Source organism: Clupea harengus, chromosome 24, assembly GCF_900700415.2.
Source record: "Clupea harengus chromosome 24, Ch_v2.0.2, whole genome shotgun sequence".
Taxonomy (NCBI): Eukaryota; Metazoa; Chordata; class Actinopteri; order Clupeiformes; family Clupeidae; genus Clupea; species Clupea harengus.
The window spans coordinates 9,389,401-9,412,685 of NC_045175.1; the positions used below are offsets into that span (position 1 = coordinate 9,389,401).

The following is a 23,285-nucleotide window of genomic DNA, read 5'->3' on the forward strand; positions in this document are numbered from 1 at the left end:
ACTTCTCTGCATGAGTCTACCTCAGTCTGCCCTCCCCTGCTCATCTCATCTCAGCCCCATCCACAGACTTTACCACTTACATATTCTGCACTATCACTTTGCTCTTTGCACTTTCCAAACACACACACACAAGCACAAGATTACTATCTTGCACTACCCATCCTCACAAGCACAACAACAAACATTATATTTTTTTTGCACTATCCACACCAGCAGCACAAGATCACTTTCCTCCTGGACACCGACACTGTCAAAATCATTGCACTCTGTACAATAGGGTCAGACCCTTTCCTGTATCTGGAAACACTCTGTGTGAATATGTTCTCCCTATGTGTATGTATATGTGATTTATGTATGTATGTATGTCGGTGAGGTCTAAAAGTGTATAAGCTACTGGATGACCTAAATTTCCCTCGGGATTAATAAAGTATCCATCTATCTATCTATCTCATTACACTCCAGACTCCAGTCTGACGACACCGACACGATACTCCCCAGTAGTTGTGATATTAGGAGTAGTGGTGGGGGTTACCATGGTGGTGGTGATCGTAGAGGGTTTATTGCTTCCGACACCAGGTTCTGGAAAAAATATTTATGAGCAGAATTTGTGAGCAGACGTGGTTCATTTACTTCTCCAGCTATGTTTACATCAAAATACTGTTAAGACTTTGACACTGTGATGAAGGGTGGGTCAGACCCTCATATTGGAGGCCATGACTTGACTGGGATCCGGCCAACAATTATGGTGCTTTCAATGCATTCTATTTCGTGTGGAAAATGTGAATATAGGTTCACTTATTTCAGTGCCACGCAGATTCATCAGAATCTGGATGGAGGCCTATTTCACAAGTTGGAATTAATGCACAGAAGCTTAGTAGGACGCTGAACCTCAGTGGCTGAGGTGAAACTGCTGAGAGCCAATCAAGTCATGGTATACTGCGTAAAACAAATGCTTGACTAGTTTGGCGCTCACCAGTTTTCCCGCTGCTACAAATTCTCTAAACCTGAAACATTTGAGGAAAGAAAAAACACACGCCAGCTTTAACTAGAATTCGGTGTCTGGAACTTATATATATATAACTATATTTAATTACAATAATAATTGTTCTTAATATGAGTTTGTAACAGTGAGTGTTCCTGGAATTTTAGAAACACTAGTAGTAACAAAATGAAGAGACTGGGTGTTACGAGCTACTCAATATTTTATGTTATATCTAGCAGAGGAATATGTTAAGTGGGTAGAGTGGGGCATGACTACACTTCTATTAGTTTGAAATAACAGCGTCTGGTATATTTCATATGTATTGAGCCACTCAAGAGTGCGTGTTCCAGGTTACCACGTTATGAACCTGAAATATTGAATTACCTGCCCGACAGTGAGCCGCGTCCATGCCACGTTTAGTAAGCATATTTTGAAATGAAAAGGGAACATTCATGTTGTTCATTAAACAAGTGATTTGTGCAGGAAGAAATGCATTCAAATGAAATTTTGGGTGGCTCTTAAAAGAGCCTTTTTTAACTACATTGAGCAGCACGTGAAGTGCAACATTTACTTCTTTTTGGGGGCAGCCTTTTTCGCTTTGGTGGCTTTAGGCTTGGCCACCTTGGGTTTCGCTGCTTTAGCTTTCTTGGGGCTCTTAGCTGCCTTCTTGGGTGCGACGGGCTTTTTGGCCTTCTTGGGGCTCTTCGTTGCCTTCTTAGGCGTAGCGGGTTTCTTGGCTTTCTTCGGAGACTTCTTTGCAGCAGCCACGGGCTTCTTCGCCACTGGCTTCTTGGGCTTCTTTGCTACAACGGGCTTCTTTGCTGCCGGCTTCTTGGCTTTGACGGGAGCCTTCTTCGCAGGCTTCTTCACCTCTGCCTGTTTGTTCAGCTTGAAGGAGCCGGACGCGCCAGTTCCTTTAGTCTGAACCAGTGTACCCTTTGCGACGAGACTCTTGATGCCCACCTTGACACGAGCGTTGTTCTTTTCCACATCGTATCCACCAGCCGCCAAAGCCTTCTTAAGCGCAGCCAGAGAAACTCCCTTCTTCTCCTTGGATGCAGTAATGGCTTTGACGATGAGCTCGCCCACACTTGGTCCGGTTTTCTTGGGCCGTGGTGCCTTCTTCTTAGGAGACTTCGCAGGCGCTGCAGCGGGGGCTGGGGCAACTTCTGTCATTTCGTCGTCTGATTTTACGCACAGGCTACGAGAGAGAACTGTGTGAATGAGTAGCCGGTGAGTGTACTGGAGCTATATAAAGTCAACATGAGAACCATTGAGACTCAACTGAGAGAGCTCTCAATGCCTCGCTTCCGCAAAGGGCTCACTTGTGTTTTCTCCTCTCGTGTTCTGTTAAAAATGTGAGCGACAAAACAATATTTACCAACATTGAGATGTCTGTTGAAAAGATCACAGTTTCCACTTTCAAGCAAACGTATATGGGCCTATAATTGTCCTATATTTGTGTTGCAACGAACTGACAACCGCGTAAGTCAGATGGGGTCGTGGTAGTCTGTCTTTATTTTGCAACGAAAAAACATCCTTAAAAATGTTAAAGTCGTGTGATGTTCGCTATACAAAGAGCCAGGTAACAAGGGATGCGTCTCGGTAACCCGTTAAACCTAAAATAAGTTGCCCTCTGCGAATCGGTATTTAGAAAATGAGAGTTGTTTGGGCACAGCGAAACACAGAGTTGCTATGCATGTTAAGCCGATCATGACATGAACGCACGAACTATCTGAATGAAGGTTAAATAAAACGACTGGGTGAAAATGTAAACTGTCGGTGTAATCTAAACCTTTTGTACGCACATATTTAGATTTAAAGACAATATAAGAATCCATGTTTGCCGAAACATTGATTACAGGCTGAATATACCTACAAGTCATTCATCAGCCATCATGCTTCTCCTGAAGTGTATGCCTATTTCGTGATGACTTACGGTTACATTCTTTATTCTATAGAGGATTTAAAACTTAGGGTTTGGGTTCAAATGGGAGATATTATGACTTTGTAACATCGTTTAGACCATGCGCAACTGAGACGAAATCGAGAAATGATATATTTTAAGATTTTACAGACAGCCTTACACTTTCTACCAAGTCGCGGTCCTCTGATCATGGCTGTATCAATGGAATTGGTGGCATTCTCTTAACATGAAATCTTAACAAGATCATATGTTGCTTATTCGCACAGCATACCCACCCAGCAAATAGGAGTTTTCAGAGTCCATCTCGGGCCTGGCCAGTCATAAATATATTTATATATAAAAGTAATTTCGACCTCTCTTCATATGCTTACTCTCAGACTGTGTGCATCTACTGCCGAGAGTAAACATGTGTTTCACTTATGATGAGCTTAAGATTGTTTTGAGTAGTTACACAAGGAGAGCACTGAAGTAGGTTCCTGACTGTAAACCATCTTTTTCCCTCATCCATTTGTCTGCCCATCCATATCTACATGGATGCAGATGCTCCGGTGATATAGCCAGGAGTTACGATTGGCGGTGATGATGAAGATGGCTCTTTGAATTTCACATTATCACAAGACTGAATTGTCTTTGCCGGTATAACAGCGGCCAAAGGTAATTTTATTAAAACATTATATGTCTGATATTATGTTGACATTTTGTTATGATAGTTTTTATTACCACAAACTACTGTGGTTATTAACGCTATATCAGCTTCTTTAGTGGCGTGGGCAGGGATTGCATTGGTCCTTAAGGACCTATTTTTAACTTGAAAATATAGGAAAATATATTCACCTGGTATACTTCTTCCTTTTCTTTCTGGTTTGTATGTTTTTATTTCTATAGTTTGAACTTTCCCATAAGATGAGGACCATTGTACCGTCATGATTAAAGTGTGAACTTGGCAAATAGTCTATTTGGTGTTTACAGTTTTTTTCTGAATGCTTATAAGCACTTATTCTTGAAGGTCTATCTCTGTAAATGCATTGGCAACCAGTTAATGCATTAAGAGTGTGCCAAACTGAATGAACGTTCTCTGCTTTACACTCAGTCTGCAATTCAATAACACACTGCAAGAAAGACTGTAAACATTGGTCTTTTTAAATGCTACACTATTTTATCAGTTGCCTTTACACACTGACACACACGTTAAAACACTTTTAGATAATGAGTTCACTTACGAATCACAGCTTGCTGAAAAGGCCACAGGCAAACATTTGGTGTGGATTACAATGGAGGCCAACATAAGCCAGATAATACGAGGAGGATGGACAGGTGAAGAAGAAAGAGAAGGAGGACGATGAGTTCAAGTACAATGGGGGGGTAAGGAGAGGAAGAGGAAGGGAAGGGAAGTCAGGAACCTAATATGACATTCTGATTCTGATCTGATGTAATAGCTGGTTGACCTCGTTCGTCAGCCACGAGATGAGCATGAGGGAACCCGGGCAATGGCAAATCTGAGCCGCTATACCGTTGCAGGCATCATCTGGATATTTTCACATGAGCATTGGTAAGTAACTGTCAGTGCTGTAGTCTTGCTGGTACAGTGATATGCTCCGTCAAAAAAAACAACAGATCGCTCTCCTGTCCGTCCCTGTCCAAGGACTGGGCACAAGCACTTGGCCTGATCCCCGCTGCCCACTGCTCCTGGCTGCCCAGGAAGGACCGCTCAGGATGGGTGAAAAGCAGAGGACAATTTCCACCGGCGACATCTTCAGCATGCGTGTGTGTGTGTGTGTGTGTCCTGTTTCGCTGCCCAATGCACGGGTGTGTTGTGTGTCGTGCTGTGTGGCAAGAAATAAATGACTGACTTTGACTCATGGCCAGACCTAGAAAGAAGGTGAGATTTAGCCTCATTTCATAAAGCCTGTTTTTTTTTCTAGCACCAATATACAGTACCAGTCAAAAGTTTGGACACACCTTTAATTTTTAGTGTTTTCTTTACCTTTATTATTTTCTGCATTGTAGATTTATACTGAAGACATTTAAACTACAAAAGAACACATATGGAATGATGTACTGAACGAAAAAAGTTTCATCTTCCATGTAGAAAATAATAAAAGTAAAGAAAAAACTTCTCAAAAAAATGAGAAGGTGTGTCCAAACTTTTGACTGGTACTGTATATTTTTTTTCTTCCACTGCACTTCTGTTTTTTTAGGAGAGTTGGGACATTTTGAGATATCAATGAACTTCTCCCTTATTTGTAGTGATAGTGTGTTATGTTCGGAATACACATCCATACTTAACACATTTTGATACTGCATGTCTGACAAAACTTTATTGCAAAATGCTATGCCCTGGACACAGAGAAGGCAAAAGCCACAGGTGTAGTTGGTGATCTTACTTTAGCAAGAGATGATTAACGTTTTGCTGGTTTGGTGCAAGATTTCGTGGCCAGTGTATAGAATTTTGCATAAAATAGTTTCAAAGATAGTATAATCCATGAGGTGTTTAAGTGTGTACTGTCATCGAGTCAAGTGTGAACTTGGTGTAAGATGTGTTTGTAGTCTCTATGGTGTTTAAGTGTGTACTGTCATTGATTAATATGTGAACTTGGTGTAAGATGTGTTTGTAGTCTCTATGGTGTTTAAGTGTGTACTGTCATTGATTAATATGTGAAGTTGGTGCAAACTGGAACACCACAGACTACACACCAAGTTCACATATTAATGGCGGTACACACTTAAACACCACATAGACTGCACAACGTCATTGATTAAAGTGTGAACTTGGTGTGTAGTCTATATGGCGTTTAAGTGTGCACCTGCATTGATTTATGTATGAATTTGGTGCAAGGTGTGTTTGTGAGGCAAAAAAAAATGGCATCGCTCACCACTGGAATTGGTTCATAGTTAAATCATATTAAAATTTTATTAAGTTACCCTATATTAAAATAAATCAAAAACAAAGAGAAAAAAAGAAGGAAAAACAAAAAAAAAACACAAAGAAAATGTAATAATGACATGAGATAGATTATGGAATGTCTCTTTTTCGTCAGTAAATAAAATATAGCTCCAACTGTCACAGAGAGTGCTTTATCTCAGCCATTGGGTTCAATAAAGCACTGTAATATCATATAATATTACATGATATATCATATGATACAATATCATATAATATTTCATATCATTTATAGATATATATTTATATATATACTTTCTTAGCTTTCTACACCTCCAGGCAACATCTTGAACAGATTCTTTACAGAATCAAGTTTCTTGTGGTTCTTTTTCTCTCATTTTAAATGTACAAGTAAACACACCTTGGGCAATCAACCACAGAAAAAAGCAAGGCAACCTTTTTTTTTTTATATGCCTCTTCCATAAAGTACAAAAAACTGGCACGGAGGACATTTTATTTATACACCTTAAAAATGCAATAAAATTAAATTAAGTAGAGAAGAAGAGACTTAAAACTGTAAACCTTTCCCCGTGACGTTACAGCATCCTCAAAGACAATTCAATCACTTCAGAAGAGAAATAAACGAGATAAACAAAAAAAAAAAACACAAACAAACAAACGAAAAAGAGAACGAAAGCCACTTTGCCCTTCAGGAGACGTGTGAGTTGTTGTTGTCGTCGTCTGCAATGTAATCTCCAGCTGCGGGGTCTGGCTTTGTTTCTCCCTGCCTTTTCTCTGTTTTACTGTCGATAGCCGTTTTGCTTGTTTTAAAGTTTTTTTTCCTTGGGTTTCTCTAGAAATGCGCGCGCTCGCGTTCGTGTACGCATGCACTCTACTGACCCCTTTTTAAAAAACAAAACCAACAACCAAAAAAAAAAAAAAAAAGTCACGGAGCACAAGGTTGCGGCGATCTCCTTGTCCGCTGGCGAAGAGATGAGTTCAGCGACCCAAGGTCACACAGGAGCTCCGTCAGTAAAACTCCTATGGGGGGGGGCCTTAGTCCATGACACAGAAACCGTCAAGAAAAGAAGAAATAAAAACAAGGATGGGGAGAAAAGAAAAAGAAAAAAAAAAATCACACAGAGTGAAAAAGAGAGAGTGGGGACAAATGAAAAGACAGAAGACGACTAGAAGGTTGAAGACCACTGCCTTTCTGGGTGGGGGGTGTGGGCAGTCAAGCAAACTGAAGCGAACTGAAATGTGATTAGAGCGTCGCAGACAGATGAGAGCATCCTTGTTGGACTCCGCCCACTCCAAGTCCACTCCGCATGTTTTGGGCGGGAAAGCGAGTGGGAGGGGGGGGAACAGAGGAAGTGTCATCACGACGGAGAAGGTTGTGGCGGGGCTCCCTTGGCAGAGGCGGTTGCCTTGGCCACGGCGGTGATGGTGGCCTCTACGGTCCTGTACAGCGTGTCCAGCGCGTCAGCCGGGCCCCCGCACCCCCCGCCCCACAGCACCGCCTCCGACGGCCCCGACAACAGCAGCGCTGCGTCGTCATGGGAGGAGGAAGAGGATGAGGAGGACGATGCTGCCGCAGCAGTTGCCGTAGTCGCAGCAACACCGCCTCCCAGAGTCTTACAGCCGTCCTCCCTCTCCTCCTTTGCCCCCTCGTCCCTCGCCCCGTCCTTCCTCCTCTGCTCCTGATCCTCTCCTTCTTCATCTTGCTCCCCCCCTCCTCCTCCTCGCTCCACTGTTCTGGGGCCAGTTGCTGCCGTCTGCTGCACCATGGGCTCCTCCTGCTGCCCGAAGCCCTCGGGCATCGAGGAGGAAGAGGACGACGACGAAGACGAGGACGACGAGGAAGAGGACGACGAAGGCTCCATCTTCTCCTCCTTGGGGGAGGCGCTGTCCGGCGAGGGCGGTTCGTGCTCCGTGCCCGGGTCGATGAGCGACGAGTCGCGGGTCTCCGTGTCCGAGGGGCTGGCGGGCGATCGGGGCGGGCCCTCGCCGGGCTCCGCCTTCATCTCGGGCCCGGGGGCCAATGAGGAGGTGGAGGGGCCGGCGGTGGAGGGGCCGGCGACGGAGGGCATGGTGGAGCTGCTGGTGCCCTCGCCCGGGTGGTCATCTCCGCTGCTCACACGCCGCCGCTTCACTGGGGTCGCCCCCTCATCATCCACTGAATGAACGACAGAGAACGAGAGAGAGAGAGAGAGATGGAGGGTGAGGGAGAGTCAAGACTTTGACTTTTAAAACCTTTTATTTAAATAAATAATAATTGAAAACCAGTAAACCAGTTTCACCAGTTGAAAACAAGCCTCCCAAGGTCGTTAATGGTAACTGTCCCCTCCCTTACACACCACTTCTCCCTAAACCGAGCCCCAATCTCCGTTTGCTATTTGCGTGTCACTCTGCCCACCTTTGCTCTCCTGTGTGTGTGTGTGTGTGTGTGTGTGAGACTCTGCCCACCTCCTTTGCTCTCGTGTGTGTGTGTGTGTGTGTGTGTGTGTGTGTGTGTGTGTGTGTGTCACTCTGCCCACCTTTGCTCTCCTGTATGTGTGTGTGTGTGTGTGTGTGTGGTATGTGTGTGTGTGTGTGTCTGCCCACCTCCTTTGCTCTTGCGCTCCTTGGCCTCCAGCTCCAGGGCGGTGCGGTGCTGCAGACAGGCGCGGCACTTGGCCAGCAGCTCCTGCAGGGCGGGGCCCAGCGCCGGCTCCAGCTGCTGAGGGGTGTGCACCGACAGCATCAGCACCAGCGCCCGCAGGTCCTGCAGGAGGAGGAGGGATGGAGAGATGGGATGGGGGGGGGGGAGGGAGGGAGGGAGGGGTAGAGAGAGGGACAGAGAGAAAGTGTGAAAGGAGAGATGGGGGGGGGGTAGAGAGAGGGGAGAAAGAGGGATAGAAATGAAAAGTGAGATGAGCAAAAAAAAAAAAAAAAAAACAGGAATGGAATGCAAAAGTTCCATTGATTTGAATAGGCCACCCCAACGTTCGGAGGTCTGATATTTCTTTATATTGACTGCTGCAATTGTGCTTCTAATTCACATTTTTCATATCATTCTGCAAGAAGTCAGTTCACTTTTTGTAACGAAAAAAGACCTGTTCGTCCCCACAGGATTTATTTTCCTACAGATGATCCCTTCCATAGCATGAGTATGTATAGAAGTGGGCTTGTTTAGGTAACTACGGAAGTGTGCGAGTGTCTGTGACCTCTCTCTGATTGCCTGGTTTAGTTTGCAACCACTTTTACACATACAAAGCGCGCGTGTGTGTGTGTGTGTGTGTGTGTGTGTGTCTCTAAGTACTCACAGCATTGAGCAGGCCACTGGTCTTGCTGATCTCTGGCCTGTGATTGGCCAGCTCGGGCTGCAGGCTATGGTACTCGTTGAGCAGGTTGGTGACCAGGATGTTGATGAGGTTGGAGCAGCTCGGGCCGGACAGCACCTGGGACTGCACCTACAAACACAGGCATGTGACATCATTACACACACACAGGCATGTGACATTATTACACACACACACAGGCATGTCACATTATTACACACACACACGTGACAAAACATTATTACACACACACGCATCTGGGACTGCACCTACACACACAGGCATGTAAGAAACATTATTACACACACACACACACACACACACACACACACACACACACACACACACACACACGACAGCACCTGGGACTGCGCCTACACACAGGCATGTGACAAACATTAATACACACACACACACACACACACACCTGGGACTGCACCTACACACACAGGCATGTAACAAAAAACAGTATTACACACACACACGACAGCATCTGGGCCAGAACGAACCTATAGACACATATACACACACACACACACGACAGCACAACGGTGAGTTTATGCACGAGACCGTCCATACCTTGTGCAGGAAGCAGGTGAGGAAGGAGTAGGCCATGTTGTTGTTGAGGAAGGTCCTCTCGTCCACCAGGATGCACTTGATGTACTCCCCAAACGCAGGGTCCTCACAGAGCAGCTTCACACAGGTCTTAGCCAGGGACGACTGGGGGAGGAGAGAGAGAGAGAGGGGGAGTGAGAGATGGACGGGGGTGTGTGTGTGTGTGTGTGTGTGTGTGTGTGTGTGTGTGTGTGTGTGTGTGTGTGTGTGTGTGTGTGTGTGTGTGTGTGTGTGTGTGTGTGTGTATATATATGTATGTATGTATGTATGTATGTATGTGTGTGTGTGTGTGTGTGTGTGTGTGTGTGTGTGTGTGTGTGTGTGTGTGTGTGTGTGTGTGTGTGTATATGTGTGTTTGTCTTACCTGAGACTGAGCGAGCTCAGCCCACAGCTTGGGAAAGAGAGCGAGATGGAGGGGTAACCCTTCATAAGCAATCAGCACACCTGAGAATGAAGACGCACTATTTCATTAATCCATACTAACACACACACACACACACACACACACACGCACACACGCACACACAAACAATGCTAAAACAAACACTAACACACAATAGACACGAGAGAGGGCAACACAGAGAAAGATAATAAGACAGAACAATATAAGTCCACATACACCATGACAGTACAAACATGTAAGCCCAGGGAGTGAGAGTGAGAGTGAGTGTTGCGTACTCAGTTTGACCAGCGTCTCCGTGAACTTCTCACAGTTGATGGCCACGCGGCAGAGCAGGTGGATGAACTGATGATAGGAGAGGAAGTATTCCAAAAGCATCCGGTCGTAAACTTCATCTTTACCCTGCAGACGAGACGCACACCGAGTCATTCATAACCACTCCTCATTCTCACTGCAGAGTTACCTACAGTAAAACCAGTACCACTCCCACACAGAAATGTACATTTAATTCATAAATTAACAAAATGTATTCATTCATTCTTACTACTATTTTCATTTGTAGTTCCACGTTGGTGGAACGAACTGCCTAGTACTACCAGAGCAGGGGCGTCCCTCTCTACCTTCAAGAAGCTTTTGAAGAGCCAACTCTTCAGAGAGCACCTCCCCTCCTAACTGGCACCTGACTAGCGCTTAACTTGCACTTCAGCAGTTACATTCCTGCACTTCTTTTTCCTCTTTTCTAGGTCGTTGTTTTTCTAATTCTCATGTAAAGTAGTATTTATTGTTACACCATGCTTTTTTTATTGCTCTTAGCTTGACTGTTCTCTCCCTTGTACGTCGCTTTGGACAAAAGCGTCTGCTAAATGACTAAATGTACTAGGAAACTAACAATAACAGTTTGAAACTCCCTTTCAAATGAGGCTGTGCCAATTTCGTACTGAAGTTTATGACACGGTTGAGAAGGTCATTTTAATTCATACCAATTCCTCCGAGACAGAAAAAGAGAGGGAGGTACTGAGTTTACGTCTCAGTTTTTTCTCACACACACACACACACACACACACACACACACACACACACACACACCTTGCTGGTTTCCACCATAGAGGGCAATAGGCACATGTTGAGCTCGGGTCGGGGGGGTCTGATGTTGTTCTTGCCACCCAGCAGCTTCATGTTCTCTCTGCAGGGCAGATACGGCCCAAAGGACACTACACACAGAGAGAAGAGAGAGGGGGGAGGGGGGAGGGGAGAGGGGGGGGGGTGAAGAGAGAAAGAAAGAAAGAAAGAAAGAAAGAGAGAGAGAGGGAGAGAGAGAAAGAGAAAGAGAGAGGGACATAGAAGGAATGAAGAGAGACAACGTTAAGAAACAAACAGGTCATTTTCATTGACAAGCATGGCTGCAACACACCTTCATACTCGCTCTCACAACACTACAAAATAAGACAGAAATGCATCCTTCAGTTACACGTGCTGCTTGACATTCATTATGATGGTTCGTGCTGATCATGTGACGCTCCGAAAAGCATGTCATTGGTTGGGCAGGAGTAAAGGGGCGGACTCACTGGGGATATTGCTGTGGTGATAGGTGCAGTGGTTGTGCTGCAGGAAGGGGACGAGGGTGTGGAGGAAGTCATGGGGACTCAGGAGCACCAGCTCCTTCAGCACGTCTGGGGGAGAGAAAGAAAGAAAGAGGGAGAGAAAGAGGGAGAGAAAGAGAGGGGAAAAGAGGGAGAGAAGGAAAGAGAGAATGAATAAACTTGACATCAAATCAATAAACAAGATTTCGAAAGGAGCAAACTAGCCATGCAGTTTTGATTCATATGAACAGATAATAACAGGGAACATTTGAGCCGCATATGGTGGCCTTACATGTACTTGACAGTGCATTCAATGTGTCTTTTTGTCAAAGTGGTGTGAGTGAGTGAGTGAGTGAGTGAGTGAGTGTGTGAGTGTGTGAGTGAGTGAGTGTGTGAGTGAGTGAGTGTGTGAGTGTGTGAGTGTGTGAGTGAGTGAGTGTGTGTGTGAGTGTGTGAGTGAGTGTGAGTGTGAGTGAGTGAGTGTGAGTGTGTGTGTGAGTGTGTGAGTGAGTGAGTGAGTGTGTGTGTGTGTCTTACCCAGGCAGGCATTGCGGAGCTCAGGGGGGCTGTAGGAGTTAAGGAGGGTCAGGAGCTTGTGGGCGAAATCGATCCTCTCTTGCCACTGGATCAGAGCCTGTTTCACATCTACACACACACACACACACACACACACACACACACACACGACTCAAAGATTAGCAGGAATGAGCAATGGAATTATAATGTAAGTGTGAGATAAACAAGGAAAAAACAGGTCCTGCAGCTACTATTAACACAGTCTATATAAAACCTGTTCAATAGAACACACACGACTAAAACCCAAGGCTGTCGGGTCCTCGCTGTCCCACTCACCTTTGCGCTGCAGGTAAGGCCTGGTGGCCTTCAGCACGGACAGGAAGATGGAGAGCAGCTCCACCAGGTCTCCAGTCACGTGACACGCCGTGGCCTCATGGTACATCATGTGCAGTGTGTTAAAGGACTGAGAGAGAGAGAGAGAGAGAGAGAGAGAGAGAGAGAGAGAGAGAGAGAGAGAGAGGGGGGGGGGGGGGGGGGGGGGGGAGAGAGAGGAAGAGAGGGGATGTAGAGACGCAGATAGAATGAGAAACGGATTATAGATCAAGGAATGAACATTTGCCCTACTAATGATATTAATGGGTCTTGTTATGGCCATGTAAGCCCAACACCATCCACTGACTGAACAGCAGCGCTCCTTTAATTTACAGTTTATTAATGCAGATTCATTCCAGCTGGCTATGAGCAGAATCAGAATAATTTACCCTGCAGCTGTGTGTGTGTGTGTGTGTGTGTGTGTGTGTGTGTGTGTGTGTCTTACCTCAGTCATGAGGATGAGTCCTCTGTTAAAGACCACTAGCAGTCGGTCCTCATCGTTCTCCAGCAGCACACGGAAGGCACTGAGCACAGGAACGACCACACACACAGAAAACAGATCAGAAAACAGCGACCACTGTGATGAAGAGTGTTTGAATGTGACAGTGACCGTGTGTGTGTGTGTGTGTGTGTGTGCAGGCTGTGTGTGTGTGTGTGCGTGCACGCTGTGTGTGTGTGAGTGAGTGTGTGTGTGTGTGTACCTGATGAGTGTAGTCCAACAGGAGCGTCCGTCCAGGCAGCGCAGGTAGCAGCTGATGGTGGTCTTCTTGAACTGCTTGATGTCCTCCAGCTCCTCCTCCCGCATGTCCGGCCGCTGGGCCACAAACAGCTGCATCAGATTAAACAACTCCTCCACCGCCTAGAGAGAGGGAGTGAGAGAGAGAGAGAGAGAGAGAGAGAGAGAGAGCGAGGGAGAGGAGATCAGAGAGAGATAAGCACTAATTGTTGCAGACATAAAAAAAAAAACAAGAGAAACTACAACAGGGAAACATACATACGACAGACACCGGTGACACTGCATTTTCCCGCAATAGCAAACAAACAAACCCACAAAAAAAACTAAATACGGCGAAAGGTCGTTTGAATATTTATCAATTTCCCACATTTGAACAAATGATCGAATTTCGGGCAAAAAGTGGCAGCCCCATTACCTTTCTCTCTCTATGCTGCTGTGTCTGTATCTATCTGTAAAGGCAGACAAAGAGACAGAGAGAGCGAGAGACAGACACACACTTAAGAGTCCCCCAGATCGAGTGCCACTCACCCCGGGGTACTGGCTGGCGTGCGGCGTGAGGTTCTTGAAGGCCCACTGGATGTTCTGGTGGGAGGCCAGCTGGCGCGTGAAGGCGGCGGAGAGCTCGCAGCACAGGCGCAGGATGCCGTAGTAGGCGGGCAGCATGCCGCGGTTGAACAGCACCACCTCCTGGTCGTCGTGGTCGGCCAGGATGTAGTTGAAGGCGATGTTCTTGGTGACGGCCGGGTTCTGCACGATCAGGCGCACGTTCTCGGGGCAGTCCACGCAGGCGTTGTACCAGAAGGAGAGCAGGGCCTGCTTGTTGTGGTTGGTGGCGATGGCGGGCTCAGACAGTTTGGGCTGAGAAGGACAGGACGGCAGGAACGGAGAGAGAGAGAGAGAGAGAGAGAGAGAGAGAGAGAGAGAGAGAGAGAGAGAGAGAGAGAGAGAGGAGAGAGAGAGAGAGAGAGAGAGAGAGAGAGAGGGGGGGGGGGGGGGGGGAGAGATGGTAAAAAAGGTCAGTGAGGAGTTGAGTGAAAACATGTCGTTTTAGATAGCATCATGGCCTTATTGTAACGAGCCATCAGCTGGATGCAAAAAACACACACACCCCCCTAATAATAAATCCATACATGTGCAAACACGCACGCACACACACACACACAGCATCATACACCAAAACATAGCAACTCTTTCAGTTACTCTCACGCAAACACACACACACCCATGCACCTAAACTCACTGTCTCAGTTTCTCACACACACACAAACCTCAACTCACTGTCTCAGTTTCTCTCTCTCCCTCACACACACACCCACACACACACCTTCCCCATCCCCCTCACCTGGAAGAGGTTCCACAGGTCCATGAAGTAGCCGGAGAACATGAGCTTCTCGGTCTTGGAGAGGAGGCAGTAGGTGAGGAAGCTGAAGTACTGCACCAGCTTGGTGGTTCCGTGCACGGCCACGTCCACGTACAGCTTGGCCCGGCCCAGCAGGCCCAGCAGCAGGTTGTAGACCTGGTGCAGCACCACCGTGGTGTCGGGGCTGAGCGGCAGGTCTCGCGTGGGGATGTGCAGCGAGCGCGTGGTGCGGAACATCTGCCGGAAGGAGTTGCTGGGGATGAGCGAGACCAGCAGGTACGCCGCCGCTGGAGAGAAACATAGAAGAGAAGAACATGAAATAATACTATTACATAATATACTATCCAATACTATACTATCGTGAAATAATACTATATAATATATTATACTAAACTATCCAATACTATAATATTGTGAAATATTACTACATAATATAATTATATATTGTATAAAACAATATACTTCATCCTATCCAATACTATGTTATTGTGTACAGTACTATACTACAATAATATAATGTAAACTTAATATAAATATAATAGATCACAAATGACATTCTATTTGCCAAGGCAAAATCTTCAAAAATCCCACAGTCAGTTTGTTATAAAATGGCGTATAGATGAAAAAAATAAAGAGAAAAGATATAAAATACTGGAACAGGGAGACAAAGGAGATGAGGAAGAGGAAACTATAGCAAGAGTCACAGAGTCTGTAAATGAGAAAGAAAGAACACGTAACAGGCAGCGGGGACGAGTGGGGTTCTCACATGTGCGGACGCGTGGGTAGTTATGGGCCAGCAGGAACCGTTCCACCCAGTTCTCCATGTTCTGCAGCACCCAGCTGTGGGCCATCTTGTTCCGCGGCGTCTGCACTGCCAGCCAGTCCAGACACTGAGAGGGGTTGTACTCAATCACCTGGGAGATGAAAATAACACACACACACACACACACACACACACACACACACACACACACACACACACACACACACACACACACACACACACACACACACACACACACACACACACACACACACAGAGAGAGAGAGAGAGAAAGAAAGAGAGTATAGTCAGGCATATGGCAAATACAGCTTAGAATCAAGGTCGAAAAGGAAACAAGAGAGAGACAAAGCTAAATATTACGGTTAGAAAATGGTTAGAGATAAGATGTTTGTTTAGGTAATGGCTCTGAAATTACCATGGGTGTGGAGGTGGACTAGGATAATGGATACATAGATAAAACATCAATTGACAATTTGTTATCTTAACTGCACTGCTTTGTCAAACTTTTGTTTATCTTATTTCTTTCTGTCTCTCTGTGTCATGCCCTGCCAAGGGACAACGGATGAAAAATAGCTAACCTAGCTTACATTTTTTTTGGAAATGTTTATCAATGTACACTGTCCCTTTTCAAATAAACGCATAAATAAATAAATGGACAGATAAAAAACCCAGACATGGAATAATTTAGCATGTTCCAAAAGATGGTTGCCTTACCTCCCAGATCCTCTGCAAAATGTAGGAGGCGAAGGATGGCATGCCAGGGGGACCTCCAGCAAACTCCATCAGCATCGTCAACAGCTTAAAGAAAGGGTTCGCCGCCTAGGACAGAGAGAGAGAGAGAGAGAGAGCGGGAGAGAGAGAGAGAGAGAGAGAGAATAAATAAACAATTCTGTACCCGACATCAAAATACATGTAGAGATTCAACCTAAACATTGAATTCAACAGTGAACTGAAATTCACTGCATTTTCATTTTCATCAGGCAGTAAATTCAGGGGGTTCAGGCTCTGGGCTCTGTAAAGCGCCTAGAGACAATTGTATTGTTATGGCGCTATATAAATAAAATTGAATTTAATTCAATTAAATGCTATTAAAATGCCATGACTCGTACTCACCTCTGGGGTGAGCTTGGCGATGGATGTGAAGAGCATAGAGACAATCTGGAAGAGAGCAGCATTACATGAGAAACCCAATCAAGCAGAAATATACATGATTTAAAACACACATTATGTGCATTATGTAATAATTAAGACCTTTGTCAGGTTTTTAATGGCACACACGACACACTTGAACACACACGTGCATATATGGAGGCGACACAGGACACACACACACACACACACACACACACACACACACACACGCAGGTAAGCCTGAGGTCGCGGTGAATTTATTTTCTGCTTTTTCCCATCCTGAACTGTCCTTTCTCAAGGACCCCCCAGGAGCAGTGGGCGGCTTGTAGCGCCCGGGGACCAAGTGAAGTGAACTGTCCATCTTTGGTCAGGGATGGACATGTGTTCTGTTATTTTGCATGTTTTTTTCTGTTGGGGTCCTTAGTGGAGGAAACCCCTTGTGAACACGGGGAGAACATGCAAACTCCACACAGAAAGGCCCGGGAGATAGCCCACTTGAGGATGTGCACTCTGGGGAGGACCTGCCCCCCAGAGCCAACAGCGCCCCATGTGGGAATCGAACCCATGACCTTCTTGCTGTGAGGCGGCAGTGCAAGCAGTGCAAGCAACTGAGCCACCGTGCTATGTGTGTGGGTATGTGGGCATGTGTGTGTGTGTTGGGGGATTGGAGGGGGTATGCAGGCATGTGTGTATGTGTAAATGTGTACATGGAAGAGTGTGTGTCATATGTGTTCAGCGAGGCGGTTGTTGTAGCGGCACAAGCTGAAGATGAGGTTTGCCGGTCTGGCAGTGGTGTGTGTGTGTGTGTACATGGAAGAGTGTGTGTCATATGTGTTCAGCGAGGCGGTTGTTGTAGCGGCACAAGCTGAAGATGAGGTTTGCCGGTCTGGCAGTGGTGTGTGTGTGTGTGTGTAAATGTGTACATGGAAGAGTGTGTGTCATATGTGTTCAGCGAGGCGGTTGTTGTAGCGGCACAGGCTGAAGATGAGGTTACAGGTCTGGCAGTGTTGTGTGTGTAAACGTGTACATGGAAGAGTGTGTGTCATACGTGTTCAGCGAGGCGGTTGTTGTAGCGGCACAAGCTGAAGATGAGGTTACAGGTCTGGCGGATGTTGATGCCGTCGCGGATGTGCTGGAAGAGGAAGGGGAAGCCTTTTCCTCCCGTCAGAGCAGCCATGTCACTCTGAGACAGAGTCAGGTGCCTGGAGAGAGAGAGAGAGAGAGAGGGAGAGAGAGAGAGAGAGAGAGAGAGAGAGAGAGAGAGAGAGAGAGAGAGAGAGGAAGGGAGAGGAAGAGGTGCACATTAAAATAGATGTTTCGTTTGGAAGGAAGGATGGCCACAAAATGCAGAAGAGTAGTACTGATATAGAACTCGTAGGTTTGTGCTTCCATTCAACAGGAAACAGCAGAATGCACTAGAAACCTGTCTAATAATTTGACTCCGATATTCTTAATATTGCAAAGTGCAGAGAATTTCAGAGATGTAGAGGTAATCAATCAAAGAGAGAGTACACAAGTATGCGTACGTGGGACACTACATGTTTGTGTCTTCGTGTGTGTGTGTGTGTGTGTGTGTGTGCCTCAGACAGATACTCCTAATCACATGCTGCTTCTGCAGCTCATATGAGGTCATAAGTGTCATCAACAGCTCACTGTGTGTGTGTGTGTGTGTCTCTGACGTGTGTGTGTGAGTGTGTGTGTGTGTGTGTGTGTCTGACCTCTCAGAGCGTGACTGCTCCACCAGGAGGGCGATGAGCGCGATCATCTTCTCCAGTGCGGCTGGGCGATACTTCTCCTCAGCAAGGGACAAGATGTCCTCTTCCTCATCCTCCTCCTCTCCTTCCTCCTCCGACAGCACCTCCACCTGAGGCTGAGGACAAACAGAAGGTTTATTTAGTGTGTGTTTGCAAGTGTGTAGGCTGTTGGAGGTTTGAGTGTTTACCAATAACTTTCATATATCTTTCATGCACCATGAGGTAATGTTCTAGATGTGTATGTTTATCCAAAATGCCTTTAAGTGGCATTATGTAGGAATTCTACTTCAGTGTTAGGATTAGCAGTTTTACCTTAAAATAACAGCTTAAAAAAAATTGGGCCGCTACAATGACTTTTAATATGGAGAATCGCCTCCGTGCCATTGCCATACCAGGGTCCGTAGGCATATTACTGGGTTATGTAGGTTGGCCTGAAGCCGCCCGGTTACTACTGTCTGCCGAACTAGTAAGTAGCTTATTTGCCGTCTTGCTTTGTCTTGTGTTGCACTTGCTTGATGTTTGACTGTTAGGAAAGTCGTTGACTCACTAGTTTGTCATAGTGTCAAAGTAAGCAAATTTCAAGAGGTTTCGCCAGGTTTAGCCGCTAGCATCTTGTTAGCGATTAGCAATTCCTACATAATGCCACTTTAAAAGACATTTAAACATATACATAACCATGACCTTAATTCTGAACAACCCTAATAACAACCCTAAGAGGAAACTGCAGAACTGGAGTTTTCCACGTCCACAATAGCAGTAATAGAAATAGTAGTAGAAATAATAGAAATAGTAGTAGAAATACTCACATTCTCAGGGCCCTTGGTGCCCATGTAGAAATGCACCATGATGGAGATGGCTTGGAGAGACAGCAGAAACTGACTCTGCGAAGTTCAAATGAATAGAAATGATTAGAAATGACATTACACATCAGAGAACTCCTACAAGAACAAATTAATAGAAATGACATTACACATCAGAGGACTCCTGCAAGAAGTATTTCCCCTACCCGTCGTAAAAACATTACCACTCATCTTAAAAAGTAAGGAATTCCAAATCCACTTCTATAAAGATGTTAAGATAAAAAAAAATAAAAAAAATCACACATTTGTGAAAGAAAATAATTGCAATTTGTTTGTCACAATAACAGCAACAAAATCATTAGAAAGAGGCATTTTGGCTTTCAAGGGATCGTTTCGGCAATAACAGTATAATAAGCGGGATAACGTATCCCTGTCAATATCAGAAAAAAAAAATCCCTTCGGGACAAAACAAGTCCTGTTCGTCGACTGAACGGCGGACTACACATTGACCCTGACGTATAGTCCACTCTAAAGTGAACATGAACTGCTGCGCCCACCTCCTCCTCGCCCATCTTGGCGAACTCGTAGAGGAAGGCGAAGTACTCCGTCAGGTGCTTGCTGTGTGGCTTCACGCCGTGCTCCATGATGGACAGCAGCGTCTTCACGAAGCGGGTCACGCATGACCGACTCCCGATGTCCTCCACTGGCCCGTCCATGTCGTCCGAACTGAAAACAAGGACGGGTCAGCAGGCAAGGCTATACTGTGGAGCGCATGCCTACATACTGACTGGGGTTTCATTTGGTTCAAATAAGAAAGTTATAAATAAAAATAAATAAATAAAGTTTTCATTTCCCAAGTCACCAAAACAACAGAAAATGTAATCAAACATCACATTTTTTTAGCTAGCCTATACACAAACGGGTATTGTGAAAATGAAACTATATTTAAACGGTAGGTAAACATAATTATGATCGTGTTTTGTTATGTCTTTTCCCTGTTACGCTTGGTGTCTGCTACGTACCCGTCCTCCATGCCAGGCTGCAGGTAGAGGTGAGCGTGGACCGGACGTAGCCTCTGGATCACGTGGATACAAAGCCGCTGGAACATCTGACACAGACACAGACACAGACACAGACACAGACACAGACACAGACACAGACACAGACACAGACACAGACACAGACACAGACACAGACACAGACGACACAGACACACACAGAAGATGTGAGTATGATCTGGGTTTATATACGAGTGTGTGTGTATGTATGTATTTACAGTTAAGAGGACAAAGTGCACCATTGTGGAATTAACTATTGGAAGACTACTATGAACAAAAATGACTATGAACAACAAAACTAGAAACTACTGTGTGCATGAATGTGTGTGTGTGTGCGTGTGTGCGTGTGCATGTGTGTTTGTGCGCACCTGCCGTACAATCTGATTGGGGCACTTGATGAGAATCTGCATGGGCCACCAGTTATCATCAGCCATCCGATCCAGGAACCACTGCGAAACCAGACCACATCAACAAACAGCAACACAACATCAGAGCACATTTCCCCCCCCCCCACTCACCACCCCCCCCCCCCCCCCCCATCACTGCAATCAGTGCCAGAGGGGTGCACAGAGGGGTGCACAGAGGGGGGTGGGCTGACTCATTAGTGCCCACACATAGCGGTGTGTCCAGCCGTGCTTTACCTCACAAGCCGCCTGGCTGTTGTTGAACTGTTTGGTCAAAAGCTCAATCCACTGCAGCATAGTAGGCTGAGAGGGGGTGAAAAAAAAAAAAACAGAACATTTTTGGAAATGTCCATCTTCATGATAGTGTGCCATTTCAGGGGTAAACGTAGCAGTAATGACTAATGATGGTGATAAACAGATCACGTGGTAATACTTTATTTTACATAGCCAATGTAACTGACATTTGAGTAAATATTTCACATTGAAACACATTGATTAGTGGATGGATTGTTTACCTTCTCTTTGGAGTGGATAAAAGTCTCCAACACAAACGATGTGCTGAGCTGTAGGTGGAGAAAGGTGAGATGACACATGTAGACCTTACTTTGACTCGCACTTGGTATTCTGGTTAAAATACGGTAGAAGGAATAACGGCGCGCAATTGTAATGACCCTGATGATGGGTTTTGGCTGCCGAAAACTTTTGTCTTTTAAAATAAATACATAACAGCATCGAAGCCCGATCGTGTGCCGACAATCTTCCAAGTACAATTATTTCCTGTCGATCTGCACCCCAACAATCCAGGTGCATGTTCACTTCTTCTACCAGACACTGTGGTTGACACACCCACGTGTGTGTGTGTGTGTGTGCGTGTGTGCGCGCCTCACCTTAGCGGTCATGAGAGAGATGGCTTTGGGGTCCGGTAAAGTGCTGGGGATGCTGCTGCACAGCTGCCACATAAACCTGCGGAGAAGAAAAGAGAGAAGAGGAGAGAGGGGAGGAGAGGAGAGGAGAAGAGAGAGGAGAGGAGGGAGATTATAGGATAGGACCGAAAAAGAAAATAAGAGGAGAAGCAGGAGCAAGTGGAGAACAGGGAGGAGAAGGAATGGGGCATTAGAGAAGAGAGGAGGAGAGGGGAAAAGGAATGGGGCATTAGAGAAGAGAGGAGGAGAGGGGAAAAGGAATGGGGCATTAGAGAAGAGAGGGGAAAAAAGGCCTTTGAGACATATGCAACCGCATTCACAAAGGTTGTCAAGTATTGCCTAAAAAAAGTGTAGAATTTGAGGGCTTGAACTGTGCACTTACCCAAAGTAAGTGTGCTCAAAAATATTCTTGTCCTGGAGAAACTGCATGTTGTCATGCCAGATCCACTGAGAGCAGAGAAAATATCAACAGGTTTTTATCACAAGCAACAGCTACTAAGGGAAAAGGTTCATATATAAAAGTTGGTCATCTAAAACATAAAGTACATTAAAGAGCCAGTGTATAAAACTAACCAACATTATTATTATTATTATATTGGTTACACTTATTGTTGGAGTCGGGGTTAGTTATAAACGAACCTCCAGCAGATCAGGAGAGACGTCAAAATTAAAGTCCTTCCCATTCTCCTCTTCCGGCTCCACTCGCTTATAAAACAACATATAGGCACTATGGGTCTGAGAGAAGGGGAGAGAGTAAGGAAATAAGTAAATACATAAAATGGTATGACACTAAAAGCAGTCAACATCACTGGAATCAACACGTCCTTTGAAATACTGGGGAGGCATCTGACCTTTTCAAAGGAGAAATCCATAAACTTGTCAGTGACGGAGTCGTACGTTTTTGTCTGCAAAGGTAAAACCACAAACACGAGGTTAACAACATTTTGTCGGCAGGGTAACAACCAGTGACCCCCCTCAGGTTTAAAGTGATACAAGTACACATAAAAATAAAAACAGCATACCGTGTAAAGAAAACCTTTTTGATACCTGGGGTTAAATTCAATTTGCCCCAAAAAGTTGTAGTAGTGTAGTGCAGTAAAAGAGACTCGAGTGTAAATCACACGACAGGTTTGTGGTTTCTCACCGTCATCTCGCCGCCAAAACACTCAGACGCCAACTGGGCCGAGTCAAAGGGCTTCACCTCCGCGTCATTAAACAGATACCTGAGAGACACGCACAGGAAGTGACATCGGTTATACAGGAACTTTCATCAAGATAGAGGTCACCTACATACACTGCACACAGAAAAGGACGCTGATCCGAGGAATTTCGAGATACATTGATGGGCTCTGCTTAGATGACCCGATTCTATACACCACACACAAGACGTAACATCATCGGAGGTCACAGGATCTTAGATCAGGGTTGGTCTTCCAGTGACAGGATCTTGCATGCAGCGCAGACTGCTACATTAGTCAGATGTTATTTAAAAGGGCATTAAGTCTCCGTAGTTACATATTACATATTATATGCCCGGTCAGGTGACGGAATGTGCAGGCGGGCACGTCATGCCAAACAGAATCCCAAATCAGATTTCCATCTAAAGCCCTGTTCCGTTTGTTCCTCACCACTTGTTGTTCTTGTAGGCGTGGGGGTTGATGATGTCCCTGATGAAGCTGTAGTAATGGCCGCCGTCCGCAGTCCCCGTGTGCACCGTCACGCCAATCAGGTCGTACTCGTAG

The 23,285-nt window shown here is 45.6% G+C and overlaps 2 protein-coding genes across 2 annotated transcripts in view; both read right to left on the reverse strand.

Annotated features, from left to right (window-relative positions):
- Positions 1 to 1,434: 1,434 nt before the first annotated feature.
- On the reverse strand, positions 1,435 to 2,197 carry LOC105895820 (histone H1-like). The gene has a single exon (XM_012822509.3). The coding sequence runs from the start codon at positions 2,156 to 2,158 to the stop codon at positions 1,550 to 1,552; it is 609 nt and encodes a 202-aa protein (XP_012677963.1). The 5' UTR covers positions 2,159 to 2,197; the 3' UTR covers positions 1,435 to 1,549.
- A 3,593-nt stretch (positions 2,198 to 5,790) lies between these two features.
- Positions 5,791 to 23,285, reverse strand: part of usp34 (ubiquitin specific peptidase 34) — a 62,335-nt gene continuing 44,840 nt past the window's right edge. The window contains exons 48-78 of the mRNA XM_031561890.2: positions 23,172 to 23,285; positions 22,688 to 22,766; positions 22,395 to 22,448; positions 22,183 to 22,278; positions 21,926 to 21,990; positions 21,508 to 21,583; positions 21,136 to 21,183; positions 20,858 to 20,923; positions 20,585 to 20,665; positions 20,181 to 20,266; positions 19,716 to 19,884; positions 19,165 to 19,239; positions 18,323 to 18,474; positions 17,653 to 17,806; positions 16,587 to 16,631; positions 16,188 to 16,292; positions 15,456 to 15,603; positions 14,672 to 14,976; positions 13,858 to 14,187; positions 13,295 to 13,452; positions 13,039 to 13,117; positions 12,558 to 12,684; positions 12,243 to 12,350; positions 11,691 to 11,795; positions 11,212 to 11,336; positions 10,404 to 10,527; positions 10,090 to 10,169; positions 9,690 to 9,830; positions 9,096 to 9,242; positions 8,395 to 8,554; positions 5,791 to 7,966 (exon numbers count right to left, since the gene is read on the reverse strand). The exon at positions 23,172 to 23,285 is cut by the window's right edge and continues 37 nt beyond it. Coding sequence (XP_031417750.1) covers positions 7,170 to 7,966; positions 8,395 to 8,554; positions 9,096 to 9,242; positions 9,690 to 9,830; positions 10,090 to 10,169; positions 10,404 to 10,527; positions 11,212 to 11,336; positions 11,691 to 11,795; positions 12,243 to 12,350; positions 12,558 to 12,684; positions 13,039 to 13,117; positions 13,295 to 13,452; positions 13,858 to 14,187; positions 14,672 to 14,976; positions 15,456 to 15,603; positions 16,188 to 16,292; positions 16,587 to 16,631; positions 17,653 to 17,806; positions 18,323 to 18,474; positions 19,165 to 19,239; positions 19,716 to 19,884; positions 20,181 to 20,266; positions 20,585 to 20,665; positions 20,858 to 20,923; positions 21,136 to 21,183; positions 21,508 to 21,583; positions 21,926 to 21,990; positions 22,183 to 22,278; positions 22,395 to 22,448; positions 22,688 to 22,766; positions 23,172 to 23,285 — 4,399 coding nt within the window. The 3' untranslated portion in view covers positions 5,791 to 7,169. The remainder of the gene's footprint in view (positions 7,967 to 8,394; positions 8,555 to 9,095; positions 9,243 to 9,689; positions 9,831 to 10,089; positions 10,170 to 10,403; positions 10,528 to 11,211; positions 11,337 to 11,690; positions 11,796 to 12,242; positions 12,351 to 12,557; positions 12,685 to 13,038; positions 13,118 to 13,294; positions 13,453 to 13,857; positions 14,188 to 14,671; positions 14,977 to 15,455; positions 15,604 to 16,187; positions 16,293 to 16,586; positions 16,632 to 17,652; positions 17,807 to 18,322; positions 18,475 to 19,164; positions 19,240 to 19,715; positions 19,885 to 20,180; positions 20,267 to 20,584; positions 20,666 to 20,857; positions 20,924 to 21,135; positions 21,184 to 21,507; positions 21,584 to 21,925; positions 21,991 to 22,182; positions 22,279 to 22,394; positions 22,449 to 22,687; positions 22,767 to 23,171) is intronic.